The sequence below is a fragment of the Dreissena polymorpha genome, chromosome 1, assembly GCF_020536995.1.
Source record: "Dreissena polymorpha isolate Duluth1 chromosome 1, UMN_Dpol_1.0, whole genome shotgun sequence".
NCBI lineage: Eukaryota > Metazoa > Mollusca > Bivalvia > Myida > Dreissenidae > Dreissena > Dreissena polymorpha.
Genome location: NC_068355.1, coordinates 62,690,800 through 62,714,649, shown reverse-complemented (window position 1 = coordinate 62,714,649; position 23,850 = coordinate 62,690,800). Strand labels below are relative to the sequence as shown.

General features: G+C 32.4%; 2 protein-coding genes across 2 annotated transcripts in view; one reads left to right on the top strand and one right to left on the bottom strand.

The window, feature by feature from the left end:
• The window catches only part of LOC127832139 (2-amino-3-ketobutyrate coenzyme A ligase, mitochondrial-like), a 217,978-nt gene that overhangs the window by 147,010 nt on the left and 47,118 nt on the right, over positions 1–23,850 (bottom strand). The gene's annotated exons all lie outside the window — the stretch shown is intronic.
• On the top strand, positions 14,749–20,936 carry LOC127877486 (orexin receptor type 2-like). The gene is made up of 4 exons (XM_052423449.1): positions 14,749–15,221; positions 17,788–18,151; positions 18,810–18,957; positions 20,753–20,936. Exons 1-4 carry the CDS (start codon positions 14,889–14,891, stop codon positions 20,934–20,936), a joined length of 1,029 nt encoding a protein of 342 aa, XP_052279409.1. The 5' UTR covers positions 14,749–14,888.

Below are 23,850 nucleotides of genomic sequence, written 5' to 3'. Positions count from 1 at the left end.
TGTCGACAGTATTTCAGTTATATGACGGCAAACCGTAAATCAAGTTTTTATGTACGACTTTGTTAACCGTCATATTACTGAAACACTTTAAAAAAACGAAACCTCCAACCAAACAAACAACGAAATACTTGTTTCCAATCATATCTGCCATATTTACAGAGATAAAAAAATAGCAGGAGAAAGGATGCATAACCTTTCTTATATGTATATACAAGTAACAAACAATAAAACACGTTTAAAATATGGTTTATGTGGCGGGGGAATTAAACGCGATCCTCGAATTTGTAGTCAAGCGCTCTATACCAACAGAGCCGACAAACACTATAAAATGTGTTTTGTTATTTTGTTAATTATTTACTGACTTATCTTGCAATGTTCTCAAGTAATCGTCAAATGTTTATACTGTCGAAAATGTCGACTGTCTATCAAGGTCCCGTCCCGAACCTTCTTTTCTTTTTCTTTTAACTGACAATAAAACAAAACTTGCATGTTCCACATTTTGCGAATGTCGCTGTTAAAGACAGTTAACAACCTGATCAAGAAAACAGCACACAACCAAATAATAAATTAGTTGGAGTGTTTGCAGCCTATGTGTACAAAATTTTGTATAATATATTTTTGTTTTACTTATTAATGTATTATAAATAATGTCGCCACTGGGGTCCAGATTTGTTTTAATAATATTAGTAAGTGTAATCAATATATATATATATATATATATATATGTTAAACTGTTGTATGAGACCTATCGTTTCAATCAGAAATATATTAACATAATTTCTTAGCGAATCGATATCATTTTAGGAAGTTACATTGAATCCATCAACACATGTCATGCGACTCATAAAACGCTATTTTACCCCCCCCCCTCCCCACCCACCGTTCTCACAGAGCTGCGACTTTACGACGATCATCCCGATCAAGCCACGATCTGAAAAAGGTGTGGATCGGGGCGGATCGAGGCCGATCGGAGTCTAAATCGAGCAATTTGGCAAATTATGGTCTTCATTTCGACTGTTTGTTTTTCTTGTTGATTCTTGTTGGCAACGATCCCGCTACGCTTGTTTTGAGAATGTTCAAAATAAGGGTGGCGAGAGCGTAGAGCTCTCCGATCATGAAGACTCTACCGCGATCATATTGCGCTTATGAAGACTCCACTACGTTTCTTCTGCGATTTTTCACGATCGGTCAAGTTTTCGGCCACGCTTTGATCGTAGAAGAAGCGGCGTCTATGTGTGAACAGGGGGTTATGTACTGCAATTAAAACGCCGGCTAACGAAACTATGACGTAAGTTTAAGCAGAGTCTACATGTGTGAACATGTAAAATTGATAACTCAACACATGCATTGTAAGTCGTTTTTATTTCAATAGACATTATAAAACGGACACGTTTTGATACGAGTTTGCTAATGTGAATTTCAGCACCTGCATTTATCCCACTGTATTGTTCTTGCGAATTACCATATAATGCCTTATATAAATAACTGAAAATAACCGACGTATGAATTAGTGTTTCCGTAATGACAATTAACGCGCGCATTCAATAGAAACCATGGATTATAATTTAACAAATGGACTTCCTGTGCAATTACTCGAAAAGATTTTTTTTTTTAAATTGAAAATAACCGACGTATGAATTAGTGTTTCCGTAATGACAATTAACGCTCGCATTCAATAGAAACCATAAATTATATTTTAACAAATGGACTTCCTGTGCAATTACTCGAAACGAGTTTTTTTTAACTTTCTTCATCCCATGTAACCTAAAACGAACATACATACATAAATGCATTATAATCATCAGATGCAAATAAAAATATGACTATGCGACTGATAGGTGTATCAAATCAAACACTGATAATACTTCATCAATATTTAGACGCTCCAACAACGTTTTGTACCAAAATGTGATTGGAAATAATCGAAACTAGAATAACGGAATACCGCTTTCAAAGCTTAGCCTACATGTCGTACTGTTTATATCAATATTGTTTATTAATTTAAAGCTTTTTCAGTAGTATAATAAGTAAATTATAAATTAATATAAATTATATATAAATAAATAATAATTAATTATTGAACATTTATATAAGCTAGCTGTAGTTCGTAAATTCGCATTGAATACGGATGTTTGTATGTTTTTGATATTTGCTGCGCCATGAAATTCAAAGTGTCTAGGTTGTTCCGTAAGGCATATATTTGTACATAAACTATTTGATTACAAAAGAACAATCGCCTATGCAAGGTTTGGGTTTAAAGCCGATACACAACGGTACGATGATGATGACGATCATGAAGACACGATCTTTAGACAGTTTAATTATGAAAATGCGATATAATTTCGTGTTCTGTCGTTTGCGGGTACTAACGTGTGATCATCGTCGTAATGACCCGTTATCATCTTCCAACCGCCTTTTCGTTTTATCATCAATTTAGTATCGCCTTCCATGCGTACCAACATGGGCAGATTTTTATCTCCACATTTACTCTTGACTTTTAATAAACGAACAGGGGCCATGACAATATACAGCATGTAAACTGTTTGTGAACATGTGTTTACTAACGTCGACGTCATCACAATAACACGATTGTCATAAGGTGCCACAAACGCCTTTTATTTGAACATTTGAACGCACACATATCAATAAACTTTTGTATAAAATAGATCATGGTAACTAATTTGTTGCGTAGAAATGCAAATCACGAGTTATGTTATAATATGCATATTGATGTATGATACAATATCATTTGAATGAAATAAAAGCTGCGTAAACTTCCATGAAGTATTATTTAAAAATTAAGTGCATATTTGATATCAACCTTAGATATTAATTCGATTTATTTGCACTGTCAGTTCATTTTTATTGTGATTAATTGTGCGTAATTACACCCGATTTAGGTGCACTGTCAGTTCATTTTGTTATTGTGATTAAAAGCGCATGATAACACATTAACGTATGTTATCCCCTGATGAGTTTGCTATCCAATATTTGAATAAAACTCAATGTGGCAATTTATTTGATGTCTGGGGATTTGCTGTTGAAATATCGGCAATAGTCCACTTTATACTTCAAGTTTTTGGACACTTACAAATACCTTTTTCATGTCCGAAAAATTAGATAAACAAACATATTCAAAAAAAAATAATGATGCCCGAAAATATATTTCTTTAGCCTTTTTATTTCAATGGCATTCTCCGATTACTCGACACCTTTTAACAAATATAACACACTATTTTAAGTGAACCAGAAATGCAATAATTGTTGTTGAATATTGTTATAGTAGGCAGGAAATAATTATAAATGTCTGTACTAACGTAAATTAAAAACGAATAACAGTAAATTTGCGTCATTAGTATTATATTTTTGGAATATAATCGTGATTTTGTTTTTCATGGCATATTCAATTACAAAATTGTGAATTACAATCTGACCACTTTGACGTGACGTTTCAATTCATTGTTGTTTTATCGATTATATCGTTGGAGCTTATATATATTCCTCTCAATGTCTGCTTCCTTGGTACTTCACCGGAATGGTCTACAACATAACATAGTGACCAATTTGTTTAAAGTGTACGTTATCCGACGTGTCCGTTGTCGGGAATCAAAGTTTATACAAAATCATGCCATTGCCACTCATAAAAGCATTCTCTCCTTTCGTCCATATTTCATGGAATATTTCAAAATTTCAGTATTTTAAGTTCAGTAAATATTTTACATGCTGGAATAGTTAACACTTTCGTAAAAATAGTAACAACATACATAAACATATTTCAAGTAGGAGACAAAACTTGGATATCAGGATGCCAAGTTTGAGAGTTCGTAATCCGACGTGCCCATTATTTGGAATCCAAGTGTATACCACTTATTTAAACATGCTATATCTTCGTTTAAAGTTCATTGAGTACTAAAACAAGTTCAGTATTGTAAGCACAGTAATCACTCTACATGCTTGCAATTTTTGGGGCGATTGCCTTCTGCAATTCGCCCCATAGGTAACATAATATACGTATACCGAAGAATGTAGTCCGTTACTGCATTTAACCACTTTGCATCCAGATTCTGCATTCGAAAACAAAATAGCTCCATGGCAACGTCTTTTCACTGTGGCATTAGCATCCGAGTAACACGCAGTCCTCATGGAAGGTGTATACAGCGACGAAATATCTACACTAAACCGATACAGCGCATTTATGTTCTTTCGTTTTAAGAAATCAAATGCGTTCGCGATATGGGCGACACAATTGAATTACCACGTGCTACATTTTTAGCTCGGCTATTTTCGGAGAAAACCCGAGGTATTGTCATAGCCAGCTTGTCGTCCGCCATTTGACGTCCGCCGTCTGCGTCGTGCTAAAACCTTTACATTGGCTCTAAAATCAAAGTGCTTCCACGCCACGCCACACCCATTTTGGGTTCACTAGGTCAAAGGTCAAGGTCACTGTGACCTAAACAAAAATTCTGACAAGCTTTCATATATTCAAAACTGCACCCGCAGACGAGCGTTGGCACCCATTATGCGGTGCTCTTGTTTACTGTCAAGGGGGAGAAATTGACATTCTTTCTTGGAATGTAAATGGTCTTACAGATTGCAAGAAAAGTAATCCTTCCTTTGTAAATATTTTAAGTGATCATGATATATGTTTTTTGTATGAATCTTGGACGAATAGCACTAGTGATATTGATTTGAATGGTTACTTGTCTTTAAACTTTTTTAGAAAATTTCAGCATAGAAAATCTCGCAGAAATAGCGGTGGCATTGTAATATATATTAAAGAAGAATTAGCTGGTGGTGTTGTTATTGTAAAAAATCATTATGATACAATTGTTTGGTTAAAACTAGACCACACATTTTTCCATACCTCTGATGATTTTTATATTTGTGCAACTTATATCTGGGGACACGACTCTCCAGTATATAACACATTTAATGTGGATTTATTTGAAATTTTAGAAAATGATATCTCTTATTATTCTGAATTTGGTAAAGTTTTTGTTCTGGCGATCTCAATAGTAGAGTTGGTAATAAATGTGATTATATTGTACATGATAGAATTAATACTGTTAATGATGATGTAGATTACCACCCAGACAACGCCTCTGTAAGGGCCTCAGTAGATAGTTCATTAAATAATCATGGAGTAAAATTACTAGATTTATGTAAATCCACATGTATGCGTATTGTTAATGGTAGAGTTGGGAATAGCTGTAAGCTAACTTTTTATTCAACTAACGGTACTTCTGTAATCGATTATTTATTGGCAAATGAATACAGCTTTACAAGTATTTCAGATTTTACCGTGCATGATTTTAACGTATTTAGTGATCACGCCCCATTACAGTTTTCATTATTATGTAATAACGCATCGTCTGAGTATAAGTCTTACACCGATGTTAAATATAAGTGGAACGATGCGTTACGCAGCCAATTTCGTTCAGGTATTATTTGTATGTTACCTGTATTTAATTCTATTGTAGAAAATATTGATTGTTCAAGTAGAGCGTCAATTAATGACATTTTAAATAGATTTACTGAAACAATCCGCAGTGTTGCTGATCCGTTATTCTCTCAAACATGTGTTTACAAAACTAATCCTAGTTTCCGTGCAAATAGCGGTGTAAAGAATGCTGATTGGTTTGATCACGAATGCATTAATGCACAACATTTGTACAATGACGCTTTACGTATTTTTAACTCAAGTAAATCAGATATAAACAGAGAACGTTTATGCACAAGTAAGAGGTATTATAAAGACTTAATCCGCAAGAAGAAAGCATGTTGCTATCGGCAAAAAATGTTGGAGATAGAAAATTTAAGACAACACAAACCAAGAGATTTTTGGAAATTTTTCAAATAAAAAAATAATTCCACAAAAAATAAAATATCCTTAGAAGAATTTACAAATTTTTTCGAAAAGCCTAGTAACAATGAGTCTGATTTTTGTAATTATGAAGCAGAAGATTTTTGTTTAAATAATAATAAACTTGACGTACCTATATCTGTCGAAGAAGTTAACAATGCAATAAAACGTTTAAAACGAAATAAATCGTCAGGTATTGATTGTATTTTGAATGAATATTTTCTTGAATGCAGTGATATATTGTCAGCACATTTGTGCGATGTTTTTAACGGTATTCTTGTATCGGGCTTTTTTCCCGATAATGGACAGAAGGTGTTATAATCTCTTTGCATAAAAAAGGTGCTGTTAATGATGTTAATAACTATAGAGGCATTGCTTTAGTTAGTTGCTTTTCAAAATTATTTACTACTATCCTAAACAAACGCATTGAAACGTTTTGCAACGAAAACACTATTATTTCGGATGCTCAGTTCGGATTTAGGAAAGGATATTCAACTGTTGATGCTATTTATATCTTGATGTCGATTGTTCAAAATTATTTAAATGAAAATAAACGTTTGTATGTTATATACGTCGATATGTTAAAATGTTTTGATAGTATATACCGCAATGCATTATGGTTGAAAATGTTTAAGTCTGGTATACAAGGTAAATTGCTTAAAATAGTGAAGGATATGTATGCAAATGTTAAATCGCGTGTTAAATCATGTTCATCTTATTCAGATTATTTTAGTTATGCGGTTGGACTGAGGCAAGGTGAAGTTATGTCGCCGATTTTGTTTTCTTTATTTGTTGAAGATCTTGAATTGTACCTACAAGACAACATTAATTCTGGTTTGAGTATAGATGATATTACGATGATTTTACTATTATTTGCTGATGACATGGCCATTTTAGGCAAGTCACCTGCTGAAGTCCAGTCACATTTAGATAGATTGTATTTATACTGCAATTCTTGGGGTTTAAATGTAAACACTGCTAAAACAAAAAGTATGGTGTTTCGGAAGAGAGGAGGTTTAAAACAAAATGAAAAATGGGCATACAATGGTAATGATATTGAAGTTGTTGATAACTTTAATTATTTAGGCACAGTACTAAATTATACTGGAAGTTTTAAATCAAACCAAGAACATTTGATTGGTAAAGCCCTTAAAGCCATGAATACATTGTTGATAAAATGTCATGACTTCGATATTAAACCAAAAATATTATGTCAGTTGTTTGACTCCTTTGTGGGTTCCATATTAAATTATTCCGCAGAAGTATGGGGTTTTAACAAGTCAGATGGCATTGAACGCATACATTTAAAATTTTGCAAACGATTACTTCAAGTTAAAATAAATACATGTAATGTTGCTGTTTATGGAGAATTAGGTAGATATCCATTGTATGTAAACAGGTTTGTAAAAATTATAAAATATTTGTTTAAAATTTTAACCAGTGAAAATATTATTATGCAAATTGTTTACAAACAAGCTTTAAACGATTGTAATAAAGGTTTTACAAATTGGGTCTCACATGTAAAAAACATGTTAAATAATTATGGATTTGGTTATGTATTTGAAAATCCAAATGTTGTGCAAATAAATAGTTTTATTAGAGAATTCAAATGTAGACTTGTTGACAATTTTAGACAAGAGTGGTATGGTAAACTGAATAGCAGTCCTGTATTAGATATGTATAAAGTTTTTAAAACCTCTTTTGAATATGAAGAATATTTGGACTTACTTCCTAGACGTCTGCGTTTATTTTTTGTAAGAAAAAGAGTCTCTGCACACCCGTTGAGAATTCAAACTGGCAGATATGCCCAACACAATATTCCACGCAATGAACGTTATTGTTTATGTTGTAATGACACTGATTTAGAAGACGAATATCATTTTATATGTATATGCCGATGTTACATCGATTTAAGAAAAAAATATATAAGTAATACATATTATATTAATCCATCTGTGTATAAATTTCACAAATTATTAGTTTCTTGTGATAGATTAGTAATTTCCAATGTATGCAAATATATAAAAGAAGCTCTAGTTGTAAGAAATACAATCCTAAATAATACTGTTGAATAGATTTTACCACCCCTCGTTAGAACTTATGTGTTCTTACCATATATTATGTTTATTTGTATTGATTTTATGTTATATAATGTTATGTTATTATTCGCATTCACGTGACAGAATATGATGTGTATTTTTAGTATTAAGACGATGTACTATTGTATAAGTCTGAATAAACTATGTCTGTCTGTCTGTCTGTCTGTCTGTCTGTCTGTCTGTCAAAGTAAACATCTCAATGTTCTCTGCGGTACCAAGTTTTTATATGACAATTCGCCCGTGCTTTTCATGCCAGTTTTGAACTTTTTCCTTACACACGAAATACATGTTGTGGTTGTCACTTTCACAGCAGCTAATTGTTTTGCGTTTATGTTTTCAAGTAATCAAAATAATCTCGTATATGTCTGTCCTAACAGTAGAACATTATCAACATTTATTGTTCCTATAAAGTCGCTATATGACCTACACTGTGTCGGTGTGACTTAAAATCCAGCATATAAATTAATTGAATATATATATATGAATAATAATTGAATCTACATGATATATAGAAACCTTATGACAACGTTTGTTATCACGAAATCTCAGATACATATAACACTAAGTAAGAGTAAAAACCTAGGTCACAAGTTCAAGTGATTATAATCAACATTGTATTCACAGACGTATCGCAGTAATGAATTGGCATGAACGACAATGACTTGTTTTAAAAAGAAGCATTTACTTTTAACCCCAATAGGTAAATTATATATTATATTGACAGCCAGTCACCCTTCCTTAATTCCATCTGTTTTATTCAGCAAAGGTGATTGGTTGGCATCACGGTGTATAGTATTTTTACGACAACAAAATTTGAGCAAAATCGCCCCACCAGTACTTTCAGTACTTTGATTTATTTTGTTAAACTGTTTACTTATAATTCAACTTATGCTGTTTTCCGATGGAACGTTCACTTTTTTTGCAAAAAGGTTCCATTCTGCATTATAGGTTTTTCTTCACAATTCAAAGGGATAAATAAACTCCACCATTTACTTTGTCACAAAAACTAATATATATAATGTACCTGTAAAAGCTGATGAATTTATCGTTCGCACGTGGCTTTTGTTTTTCTCTGTTTTTGAAATGGCACCAGTTATCGAAGTATGCACATGACCAGCAGCGGGGCGTTGTTATACCATCCAATTATGCTTGAATCTAACAAAGCGGTTTTGTTGCATAAGTTTTCTTTTGAAGTAATGACCACAATCGGAGCACTTGTGTTAAGGTCTTTTGCCTGCACAATCTAATCGTCAATATTTTTTTACCAATTATTATCATCATCATTTGATTCTCTCTCTCTCTCTATATATATATATATGTATATATTCCACATATTTAAGAGTCAAAGACTATATTATGAAAAATAACTATATTTATGAAAATTTATGGCGTTGATGAATTGATAAGCTTACACCCATTAAAAGCCTTCTTTCGTCTGAATGTAAATACTAAATAGTCTTTATAATAAATTCGTTTTTTAGAGACAGATTTAATGGAATTTGATAACAACATACACATTATTCGTATATACATCAAAAGACTAATATTTTACCGGTTCGATGTTGTTTTGTTACTTCGGTAAGTGTTTCTCAAGTAAATGAAATGAAGTATTATTTATTGATAAGATACTGTTTAGCGTTAATCACTTTGCTTCTGATACTTAGGTAATAAACAGAGTTATCGCGGAAGGGGTTTTATAATTAATGTAAATGTCAATCAACAAATGGGTACAAGTGTATGAACATAATGGCTACACGTGAATAAACACCCATACACTAGTACTTCGAATTGTATTGAAACAAAGGCTTGAAGTGCATTCCCGTTTCGGGCGGAGGGTGACGCAAGTGTTGTTTACCGTCGGGGGCAGAACCATAAAGTTGAGGTTAAGCTAAAAAAAAACAACAAACACCTTTGCACTTTTGACAATACACAGTAAACATCACTGACATCCTTTAAATTATAATAATGTTTAAAGAAAATGTTCAACAGTTTTTATATTATAAGGCACTTATAAATAAGGTTACATATTATTACATGTGTTGATTTATGTTGTTGCAGAAGTGATATATGTCGGGCATCATGAAATCAATTTTAAATAGTAATATCCTACTCTAAATTCGTATAAATTACAGTGCTGCACATGTTTTACATTAAATCAAATGCCTGTGTATATTCGTCAATTGACGTTTGCAGTTTTTGCTACTGACGTGTGCCTTTCTTAAACGTACTACTGACGTTATATTTTATCCGGTCCATCCTCATTTGTTTATGAATAGAAATATGTAGTATTATTCTTCCGGTAATGAACTTGCAATTCTGTGAAATTGTATTATTGTGAGCACAGACTCTTTCTATGTTATACTACTGAAAATTGCTTCTACAATTGAACTTTGTGTCGAAGTGTTCTCTAAGATTAAAGCAACAAACACAACGCGTGATATATCGTTCTCAAGCTTTGTGCGTGCCATATTTCCTGCATTAGGTCGTATGCAAGCCAAAAGACGATCAGCAAAGATATTGACAGAAAACGACCTGGCGCTACTGTTCTCATTTATTAAACGCCTACTGACGTTGACTAAAGGGGTCTAGTGACATTGCATGTTTATTCATAGTGGTATACAAAGTATAGAATACTTCAAGTATTGTATTAGCACGGATGGCAGTGTGGTTTCAGCGCTGGTATCACATTTTAAGATTCAGTGGTTATAGCCCAGGTGGGGATTTCTGTTTTACTGTATTTAATTGTATTCTTATTCTGTTCTAAAGCTGTTTATTTACGATATTTAGATTAATCAGTTTAAACCATTTAATGACAAACTTTAAACATGCACAAATCTGTGAACAAGTACCTTTAGAAATGGTTTTCAGACAACCCAATGATTATTACTACGTAGTTCAAGATTAAAATCTTCTGCATTAATGTGGGATCTTTCAATGCCTATGTCTTCTACCACCGTAATACATTAAAGCTAAAGATCGCATCAAAACGTCTTTCAAATGTTTTATTATGTCTGGGCCTTATACCGATAAAATTAGGCTTATTTTGTTATTTGGATTTATGATACTAATAGTTCCTACTACGCATTGAATCTGGTAAAATTTAACAGCACACCACACATACCTAAAACCCACGCAACAACAGACTTGCCTTAAGGTTTACTTCTTAAACAACCATCACATAAAACGTGTTACCGTTACTTAATATGTTTGCGTGATAAATGTTAAATTTAACATGGTCGTTTGGAATTACATAAACTGTTTGCTTGTATTTAAAACGCGTGGGTCAAGTACACACTATTTTACATAATATAAATTATATCAAATTAGGTAACTCAACCATCTTTTTGCATACCGGTATCAGTTAATTAATCACTAATTTAAGTTTAAGATAACTGCATACTTATGGTAATTATATTTAATGCGTTTTTACCATAATAACGTAAGCTGACGCTCGAAATATTATCAAATTTGGGTCTGCTCTTTCTATGACAAAGGATGATAAATTAAATAACCATCCAATTCACTAAAGTCCGACTTTATTCTTCCTTAAATGCTTTATAGTTTTTTTTAATGACAACACATTTAATAGATTTTGATTTTTATAAAAATTATGCTGTTAGCATTCAAAATCACTTAAAAGAGAATTTTGATTACTTAACGCCACCAAACTTGAGTTAACAGTTATGTTTAAGTAACTGTCGAGTAAATTTAAATGATAATATGTGCGAGTAAGGTTATAACAAATTAATTTGATGTTCGTCGTAGAGGCAGACGGACGGACGGATGGACAGACTGACGGACGAGCGGGCGTTCGGGCGGACATTTTATTGAATACTTGTTAATAGTTCATTGACTTAACACATACATTCACAAAACATATGTCAAAGGTGTAAAGTTACCATAAAAAGATAACAATTCTGTAGTGGAGATGAGCAAATATTGAATTTACATTTGCAAAATAAATTTATACAGTGGTGGTTAATTTATTTTAAATAAATACAATGATAATTTGCTCTCAACGTATTTAAACAAAGCTAAGAATTTTAAGATAAATAAAATTTACATTTTTAGCTGTTCATAAATGCTAATAATTGTGCTATTTGTATTCATATATGACTAGATCAACAAACATATCCTCGAAGTAAAAAATTGGCGCAACACCCATTAATGATGAAGCCTTTCAATACAAGGGACCCCGTTGCCCGGTCGGGTTAACTTTTTTAAGTTACTATTCAATTCAATTCTCTAAAACTATTTTGTTCCTTTGTTTCATTTTATCGCATATTAAATAAAGCACTTTAGCATTTGCATAAATATGTGACCCAGTCTATTCAAACGATGAAAGATACTTTGTAATAAGCCACTTCGTATACACCAGATGCACATTTTAAAGTTACAAGACGTTTTAAAGCATTAAATTACATTTAGTTGACAGTTGTATTTCAGATTTGCGTTGAAATAAAGTTTTAACAACACTATTTCGGCTAGTGTATAACACTAATCACATATAAAAAGTTACACAAAATTGAAACGTTCTATTCATGTTATAAATCTAAAACTATGTGGTTCCGGTGTTTCAATGTATTTCAAATTAGATGAAAAAAAAAATAACTTGAACATTTTCAAAAATAATTGGATGAGTTCATTCAAACGATGAACAATACGTTTGAAAAAAAAAGCATTTTTGTATTAACCGGATGCAAATGCTAAACTTACAAGAAATTGTAAAGCATTAACTTACATTGAATTCATACTTAAATTTTTAATTTGCGTTGAAATAAAGTTTCAAGTTAAATATTTGGGTTTAGGTATGAAGCAAATCACACAAAACAGTTAAATGTAAATGATTAGTCTAATGTTACTCCTCTCTGTTGTTTGATATAGATGACCGCTATGTGGCTAAAGCCTTTGACGTAAGTTATATCTAAAACACGGTATATTCACATACACGCAATTGTGATATCCCCATCATAATAATCCCCATTTTAATGTAAGGTATTGGTAAAAGCTGATTTACATTGCCCTGTCATTGCACTTTATGGTTGCATATTATTTTATCAACAAAGGCACTTAAAATACCTCCCGAACTAATATTTGATATAATTTATATTATGTAAAACTTAAATTGGCCGATTATCACGGTCGTTCTACATGTACATGCTCTTCAACCCATAATGGTATTGCAAAAAAAGCTAAACCAGTCGTCGTAATCTTATATATTGATACCCGTTCAAGTGCAATCCAAGCTGTTTATTGAAAGCACTGCTATTGAATGATTATATTACACAACATGATATGATATTTTATTACATCTTAACAAGGTTGCGGTTTAAAGTGTTTATTTTTACAGAAATTTAGTGTTAACATTTTGTATCAACGCTTATCAATCAGTATTATTATTATAACTATAATAAATACATTTGTAGTTATAATACTACTAATATTAACAATAATAATAACCTAAACACCAACAATTACAACAACTACAACAAGAACAACAATGATAATAATAAACAATAATAATAATGATAATATGTTTTGTAGGTTTGTGGGCCGTTTCATAAACGATCGTACGATAGTTTTAACTTACGAGAGAATTTTGTAATCTTTATAAGTACAGGAACTAGCTCGCCATGCTCATCAGACGAGATGATATGATATGAGCTTTAGCAATTATGCTTCTTCGAAAAATGTATAGTATCGTAAATGTGTACTACGATCTTCATTGAAACGGTCCCCAGATTCTTGAATGATGATGCATTATTTATACCCGGTTAAAAGAAGACCATGTAATATTTCCTATACGGTCGCTTAACAACCTAGCGTCTGAACTGAACTATTCACGCGAGTTTAAATATATTATCTGAAATTAGTTGATCATTTTACATAAATCTGCTATAACGACCTCATTAATGACTGCTCAGGCGGTAAATGCTTATGATTGCTGAAAGCATAGAGTCTGCAACTTTCACTTATCAAATAGGACTGGCGATCACTACTGGTTATAACTCACAAGGTTATAAACCCACCATTACCGAAGAGCAATGTCGTTCTTAAAACGGAGTATACAAGAGTTTAATGTCACGATTTTGTTTTCTTAAGCTAAAACCAATACCAATATTAACGATGGATATAGGATGAAATATTAGTACTCTCTTACACTCGTATGATTAATCAAATACTGTATACTTCATTGAAATTCAAAACGAAAACGTTTACGCCGACACAGACGCACCTCGTGTTTATTGTTGAAATAAAATTGTATCAATGTGTCGTAGGATCAAATATGTACAGACTCGTGGGGATTTTTTGACAAACGCGGTGCAACATGTTTTTGGTGAGAAGATCGGATTGCATTCGCCATAAGGGCAATACGCATTCTGGAGGCTGATTCCAAACATAAGGATCATACCACTTGATAAAAAGCGCTATTGGTTATAAGTTGATGCTATTTTACGAATTTAATGATTGTTTAAATAAAGGGAGGCGTCGATATGGTACATGCGTTGTTCTTTAATGCGTTTCGCTTTATTTAAACAGTTTTTATGAGGATATTTATATGAAGCAGGATTGTGTGTGGTGAGTTTAATTGTTGTCGTGAGTCGTGTGTTGAAGTTATTAACAACTTTTAAATTAGCTTAAATGTTTTACATTTGCTTATAATGCATACGAATTGTGGTGTGATTGGCTGTTTTTGAACATATACGAGTACAAGAGTGATACAGTGCTCACAATAAGACACATTAAATAAGAACATAACTCTGAAGTATGAATTTCACACTCGTTAAACAATAGCTGATGCTATCCGTATACTATATAATTTTTTTATAAAACGTGTATTGAACAGTGGAAGGGCATTTAATAATTTTTTATAAACAAATAAAATAGTCAGACACACAGTTTGATTTTGCAACAACGTGTGCAGTATGGAGCCTAACGGTGTTGAGAAAAGTTTGAATTTAACGGCGGCCTGTAATGTGAACATGACAAACCAGTTCAGTCATTCGGACACCGGAAAATGGTGGCTGATTATCGTTTATATAGTTGTCTTTTTAGTAGGATTAATCGGCAATACCCTTGTCTGTGTCGTCATATGGCGCAACAGAGGGATGCGGACGGTGACGAACATTTTCATTGTCAACCTCGCCATCGCAGATATCGCCGTTTTAATTATGTGTCTACCTATTACCTTGCTTGTTGACATCACCGGCGCGTGGTTCTTTGGTGACTTCGTCTGTAAACTAAACCAATTTACAATGGTGAGTAGCTTTGATATTCAAATTAAAAATACCCTAACACTATTGAACTTTTTACAGTATCACTCGGGGAGTAAAAGAGCCACTACAAACTTGTGTTTCTTTGCAAGAAATATTACATTTTTTTGATAATGGTATTATTGTTGTACAATCTTTTGTTGAGAAAAAACTTAAAACGGAAACATGTGTGTATAACAAAAAGATAATTGTAGTATTAATCAAGCATATACATTTAGCAGTTCACTTTTCTTGCAAAAATATTATAATACTGTCATATATAATTATACGATAATTAATTTCAAATGTATGTACCAATGAAGAACGGATATATTTCTGTTTAACTATCCCAGCCATTAATAATATCATCTTCAAACACATAATTTCTTCAATTGTCTTTTATTCTTATGTTTATATAGTTTTAAATTTGATATATTTTATCTCTGACTGTCTTTTATATAATTATATAATTTATCTGCCGTTGTTCATTCTATTGATAATAATGTATCCTGAGCGGTGTGAGGGAAGGATTGCTTACCGCAAACCCTTTTTATCTTCCCAGGGAAGATCTTCAGCTATTCAAGTACAATTTATACTGGAAGTGATTTAAATTATCAATACACTTCGACGCCTAAACCAACACGTTTCTAATCATAATCGACACTTAAACAGAACAATTACACAATTAATTTACTAATTGTTTGTAAAACATGTGTACAAAAATACAAAGTTACTTTATCGTACTTGCAGCTATACACATGAAACATCTCGTTAAATACATCCTGGTGTAATATTCTGAATATTAAGTAATAGGCAAAGTACTGGCGTGTCGATCGCCTTAAGTATCTGATACCCACTGTACGTACAATCGTCAAAATAAAATGCATTTTATCTCCAACAATATAAATTTCAATGACAAAGCTGCGGTTAAGGTTTCAAACTTTGAATTATTTAGCAACAGCTGGAATGTTTAATTGTAATATGAATTATTTCGCTTGACATGTGGGAACAATATTGTTAGGGGATCTTAATTTGTAAGGTTGGATATTCTATTACAAATGCTATAAATTAACTGAAGTTTATAAAGGCAATGGCAGATGATAACATAAAGAATACAATACCATATGCACTCACGTTACTAAATATAATACAATATGCGCACTGATTAAAGCGAGATTATACGATTTTGTCAAATATTTATGAATTTATATACAATATAAATTAAAATAAATGTTAAGAAGAAAATGTGTCGAAAAAATGTGAAATAAGCCAGATATTTAATTCTGATATCGAAATCGTCTGTACAGTCGAATTGACCAGCATGTATATCATGCATATACGATGTGAGCCTAAATTTAGTTTAACGGTTCATTTTAAATTCCTGCAACGATATATATTCATACGACACACGAACACTAACTCTGACCCTTATAAAAAGACGAATGCTTCGGTTATTGTAGGAAAAATGTACGTAATATCTTCATCACAATCGGCTCGGGGCACATTTTTGTCTTTGCTGCCTTATATGAAATTCGTTTTCAAGGCTGTTGATAAGGCATTGCGTTTATAATATAATAAATGTACACTATTTCGCCACTTAAATAAGAATAAAATGTAAATATGTATCATAAAGCGTCGTTTGTCGTCATTGAATGAAACCACGTGTGCATAAGCCCCATATATAAAATATCGTAAAAAGAGTTGTATATTACTTATAAATCACGATAGTACAAAAGAATTTCAGACTCTACCAATTGTGTTTGTAATATGTATGTAATAAAAATGAAAAATATGTACTACTTTCATGTGTTCTAGCTTGGTTCGCTTTTTATTTCTATCAGACAATACACTAGACTAAAGTGTTACTTATTGTTAAAAGGAAATATACAAAGTATTGTTTATTAATGCGTTATAGTTTATCTTTGTAAAATGTGCTCTTCAATACTGGGGAAATGAGAAAATTCTTACAATAGTGATGTAATCGGACGTCTTAAAACTGGTTTCTAATTTTTATAAGTTCATAAACTAAGATAATAAAAAATATCGATTGTATTTGAATGATTAACATACAATTAGACGGACGAAGATAGCTTCCCGAAAAATGAACTTATTTGAAAAAATTAAATTTCGGAAGCGTAAACACATTTTCATTTAGAGATATTTATAACTGCAGACGATCCCTTTTCCGGTATTTTACATGTAGACATCGGTAGATGGCTTATTAAAGTATTTTTCGACATCTTATGTTGTAAGATGCTCGCAAATAGTCACAGATGTGACATTATTTCCTCGTGTACGCGTGAGATAATATATATCTTACATTTTATAACAAACAAAAAGTAAATCATATGAAAGCGGAAATGTTCTATCTTTGATCGTGAAACAACGTACACACTATAGCATGCGACGAAAATCTCTTTCATGGATTGGATTACATTTATGTTTCATGTCTTCATAAATGTTTGTTCGTGCATTAAAGAAGAAACACAAACTAAACCGCCTGAAATCGGTTCCACGCAAGATTTAACGTGTGTTCCTTTGTATTACAAGCAACGTGTTGTTCTCTTTACAGACGTCATCGATATCTGTGTCTGTTCTTACACTAACGGCAATATCCGTAGAACGTTGGTATGCGATCTGTCATCCGTTGCGTTTCCATAGCACCACGCGACGCGCCCGTGTCATCATTACTGCAATTTGGATTGTTTCTGCAGGCGTCGCTCTTCCGGAAACAATTGCCTCTAGAACTGTTAAGACCTGTGAAGAAGAAATTTTGTTTACTGAATGCTACCCGGTTGATCTTGGCTACAAGGGGCTCATGATATGGCAGTTTGTTATAATTGCTGCACTGTATTGCGTTCCCATCTGCCTTATGGGTTTCACCTATTCCAACATCGCCTTTATCCTGTGTACCGGACGGATACCAAAGGAATCACGTAAAGAGTTACTCATATGCATTAATATATTCATCAGCGTTTTGTGTTAATTATGAGTTTAAACTGATTCCTTTTCACGAATATAGAACCACGTGCTGAAATATGGTTTCTATCCTGCAGATGCCGGTTAAGTTTCAATAAATTAATAATATATGTATAATAATCGCTCATATAAGCACATTTATTATTTGAAGAACACAAACATAATGCTTTTTTTTCTTAACGAATACGTTTTAGTCAATGCTAGGTTTTTAGGTTGGAAAACTGTAATCGGAGAAACACTCCCATAAATGAATCATGCAGTTGAAACCTTTTTATTGCAAAATAATGAAAAAAGTAACATACATTAAAAAACAAATGTTTTCTGGTTATGTTTCAAGAAATTAATGTGGATGTCTTTGCCGATACAAGTAGACTTAGTTTGAGCAAACTACAAAAGCACTACTAGATCTAAACACTGTACATATCATGCAAAACCTTTTCAATTCAAGCAATGCAATGTAAAATGGCTTAAAACTATGCTGCTTTTTGATTATTTGTGAAGAAAAGAATTGCTACATTTGATCCGATACAATTATACTTAGAACAATACAGAATACCTGAATCATATTATAAGTATTAAAACAATGTACAGTTTTGCTGTTGTTTGTTTTTACAGACACACGTGCTGCGATGTTGAACGACAGAAATTGGAATGATAACGATGAGCACATTGAATCGCGCAAAAAGGCTGTCAAGATGCTCTTTGCAATTGTGGCTCTCTTTGCCATGTGTTTCTTTCCAAACCATCTGTTAAATGTCTTAAGGTAATACATCAATAAAGCTCGTTAAATTGATACAAGCTTCAGTTCGACTTATCAGTAAACGTAAGGAAAGGTAGTGGCTTGTAGGTTTCCATGGATAAAGCATGATACATGGCTTAAACGATTTAACATACTAACGCAGTTAGTTAAAATTTCAATGGTTCATGCTTCTGATTAAATTTCATTGTATTCTTATGATTTTCTTCGATATATAAAACACATTTTGTAATTTTCGCGATAGCATATGCACATCGTGATGCTGGTGCATTTATAAATGTTATTCGTACACATTTGTAGCATTCTTCTTATAAAGTATTATCAAATTCACTTAGATGTCTGTCTGTTTAATATCTAAAGATAAGTATAATTTTTAGTTGGTTATTACATTTTCTTGTGTACAAGTGCAATCACACAAAAAACAAGTTAAATTATTTTATTATAAACTGCTGATCAATGTTAATATGAACAGGCAAATAAACTGCAGATTGTTACTCAAGCAATTCACAAACATGCAAAATCGTAGATCGGAATCGAAAAAACGTGTATCATTCATTCTAACGCTGTATACATATGATACACTGATATGGCCAGATTTGTTAAATACAATACAATAATGTATTAGTCCTTTACCTGACTCTAGGTTACCATCAGTCCTTCATTGTGTCCGTCGTTAGGTCCCTCGCCTATCCGTCTGCTCGTGTGGTCTCTCGAATCTTGACCATGCAATAGCTAAAACAGTATCTAAGCTTGCATGATCACATTATGCATAAGAATAGAAGCCAATTAGGCAAATATACACTCTTTTTCATGTATTTGTCAGACATAAATTTTTATGTCCATGACGAAAATAATTTAAAACTAAAAAAATGGATCTTGCGAACACCCAACAAGTACTAAAGATGAAAATTGGTAAGTAGATAGAATGTAATATAGACATCTTAATTCCGACCAACATGTTGGTATGTATTCGTACACATTTTATGGTTACAAGAATACATTAATGCTTTGATCAGAATCATTTAATAACTAAAAAAATAGGTTGATAAAACATGGTATTAATATAGAGAGTTAATACGGAGTGTACAAGTCATTGCACTTTTTTTATGTTATTCCTTCCGCCTACATGTCCGTCCGAAAATACGGATCTTACGATAACTCAGAAAGTGATTAAGCTGGAAAGAAGTTGTTCGATGTAATACACTATTAATGTGTTTCGTCTTACCAAACTAGTGTCTGTTATGAGTACAGAAAGCTAAAATCTTGCGCCTGCGACAACTTCTAATATACTAAAGCTTCATTGATTAAACACCCTGTTTGGGTAGAGGCGCAAATGGGAAATATGCAATGCATTACTGATTGTTTCCACTGACTTAAATTAGGTTTTAATTAGTTAAAGAAATACATGAACAATACAATCCGCATTATGCGATAAATAGTACGTTAATGAAAAAAATGCGGATTCCGGTTGGTGATTGCTTTTCGCCTTTGACATGGCTCTTGTTTTCAATATACTCTACCTAAGCAAACACAATTGGATGGAAATCATTTCCCATGGCCTTTGTCAAAAGAAAGTCAAAACGTGTTGATAAACTAATATAAATTAAAACCCTTCGAAGTTTGGATTTCACAATAATGAACAGAACTTATGTGAATGCATAAGTCTTCACTCCGTACGTTGAAAACGATGTAAATATTTTACCGATTTCCTTTGAAAATATTAATGTTTTTTTATGTTATTAGTATCGTATTTAGAAGGTACACTTCTTTAATTTAATTTATGTTTTTCATTACATTTTAGATACGCTGGTTTTACGGACTACGTGGATGGAATAGAAAACTTTGCGCTGGTAGCACATGTGGCGATATTTCTCAACAGCTGTATGAATCCCGTCTTTTACAATTTTATGAGCGGTAAGCATTCAAGGTTGACGATTATTGGCTCTCATTGTTACATGAAACCTACCAGATCTCTTATCCCGTAGACTCTCTGTATGTAATAAATTGCTTGTCATAAATTTAAAATTTGAATTGCCTACAGCTGTGTGCTGTAATTAGTGCTGCAAATCATGACTACTGCCAAACCTCTGTGTGTTTCATACTGAAGAATCTTAAACAGTAAGTTCAATTGTTTTAACTTTTTATGTCATTCATTAGCGAATCTAGTTACTTATCATTTAAACAATTATATATAAGCGGATATGCATTGTTCATGGTTTTTAAATGAAATGCTTGATGTGTTACTTTTCATATGCAATTATGATGTCTTTTAAATTAATAATATGCCTCCATTACAATTATGTAATTATCATGTAACTTACATTCTTTACATTGTAGCAGATTTACACTTGTTTTGTTATATACCCTAGTTGCACAATTGTCGGTTCAAAAGCTCACATGAGCATATGTTTGAGCGGTAAGCATTCAAGGTTGACGATTATTGGCTCTCATTGTTACATGAAAATCGCACGCTTTTGATGGATCATTATTATTTGAGGCTATACTTAGATTAATAATTATGTTTTGTTTATGATGTCTGACTTTACACCACTAATATCAAAAGAATTACAAAAACAGCAATAGTAAAGCACATTTCATAAGAGTTTTAAATGTTTAGTTCTATTCATATCTATGCAAAATGAGCATGCATGCAAAACGTTTATCGCATATTTATAATTTACGAGATATGCGTACTTTAATCTAAACCAAAACACGCAAATCATGAAATTTGACGCAGTATTATCATAATGACGTGTATTGCAGAAAAGTTTCGGAAAGAATTCCGAAAAACTGCAAAACTGTTTCCGTTGCTACACGCCGGATCGCCGGAACAGATCGACGTTCCACAATGAATACAGCGTGAAATTTACTGGGGACAATCACGTGAGCTGCAATATGACACACTCCACAGCAGCCGTGACACACGAAGTACGGGCGAAAATTTAGGAAATCGTGTATTGTATCTACTTTATTTTCTTATATTGTGTTCAATGATATAAGTGTATTGATTGAAATATATTGTCAAAGGAATGCGATGTCAGTGTGGATCAGTCAATTATGTGTTATAATGAATATAGTATACGGTTTAAACTAAAAATAACAGATAATGAATGTTTACACTGCTAATTATTCCAATAAGAAATACACTGCGTAATGTTGTGGTTCGACGCCATTTTTCTTGTATATAATCATTTTATAGCTCATTAAGACTTTGTTTTTGATAAAATTGTTTTAAGAACGTTGTTTAATTGCAAACTGCCAATTTTCGCATGTTCTTTAAAACGAAATATGAATTGGGCTAAATAAATATGACAATATACAGAATAATTCACTTATAAACAAATCTATTTCAAATATAAGATATGGATATAGTTCGGAATGTTAAGACTTTCTTTCACGCGATTTTAAATTGTATTGCATAAATAAAATGTGTCTTAGTGTGGTACCGTCCATGTGACAGTGCTTCTTTAAATGACATTTGTCAGCATTAGCTTTATAATATTTTATTTATAAAATGTTTTGCTCTGTGCAACTATTGCATGGCCATGTGAATAAATTACCAGCAAATTTCTATCAAACGCCACTAGTCTTGTGTCATTAATCATTCATATCTTGCCTGTGTTTATATGACTAGCGCACTGTATTTGCATTTTTTTCTAATTAAGCCGTGCCCTCTAATGAACTTCCACTACTGCAAGTAATGGAAATTGACATTGCAATGCATTCCCTCGCACAAACTTTTACTGAGTTATTGATTTTGAGCACAATGAGTCCAGCTCAGTGAGGGGTCTGTTATTTTTGATTCAATATAATACACGCTTTGATTTTTTTCTTAACCACAAGTAAGAACAGTAGGAACAACTGAAACTCATAGACATGCATGTGTGTTTTAACGGTCACTTTTTTAGTAAAAATGTATTGATTTGACCTCATTCATATATTCGTTCATATATTCGTTTTAATAAAAAAAACGTATGGACTATAATATGGTATTAATATCAGAGTGGGCATATTCCTTTATACTATAAATAATGAATAACCCCACATGAACGCGTTATCTATGCGCATTTCATATAACAAATGATATATAGAGGGACAAGAAAGCCGCAGATGCGAAGCATCAAAGCGGCGCTGTTTGTGCATTTTTATACACAAGAAAAGCAAGAGTATGTTGAATAATTTCCAACGTATATTAAACGTGTTAATCTTTTGTCATTTGTTGAAGAATGTCAGAACAGTAAAAGGGGCCGTAAACCAGATTGACGAAAATAAAGTTCTTAAATACCGTATTTTTACAATGGATTAAAATGACACGACTGGTATGTAACATTACTTGAAAAACGTTGTTTATTTTTCATATTTTCAGTTTATTTTTATTAACTGGTTGTTACCTTGTAGACATACTCAGTTTAATGTTATTACCGAATATAATACTGAAAATATGAAAAGCATCAAAGGGCGTAGGGAATTTCAGTGTAAAAGGCATTCAATGAAGTTACATGGAACGATTTTTTTCTATTATATTCCGCTTATTTTTTTATGAAATGTAAAAATATTTGGGACCAACATGTGCAAGAGCTTCGTTTATCCATTAAGATAATTATATTTATAGAACAAGCACATAGGCAGAGCAATTGTGTACACACCGGTCATACTGACAATACGTAGTGACGTCACCATCTATGTATAGAATGTGGGCAGAGCAACAAACCTAAACAACCAATCAAAAAGCACGATATTATGAGAACAATTGTACATCATACACATCTCTACAGGGAGCTAAGTCTAGCCAATGTTTTGTCAAAACAATGCCGATTTAAATGCAGTTTTCGTTCTTATGCCCAAGAATACACATTTCACTATATATTGAAAAATAACACATATTTGTTCACTTCCAAA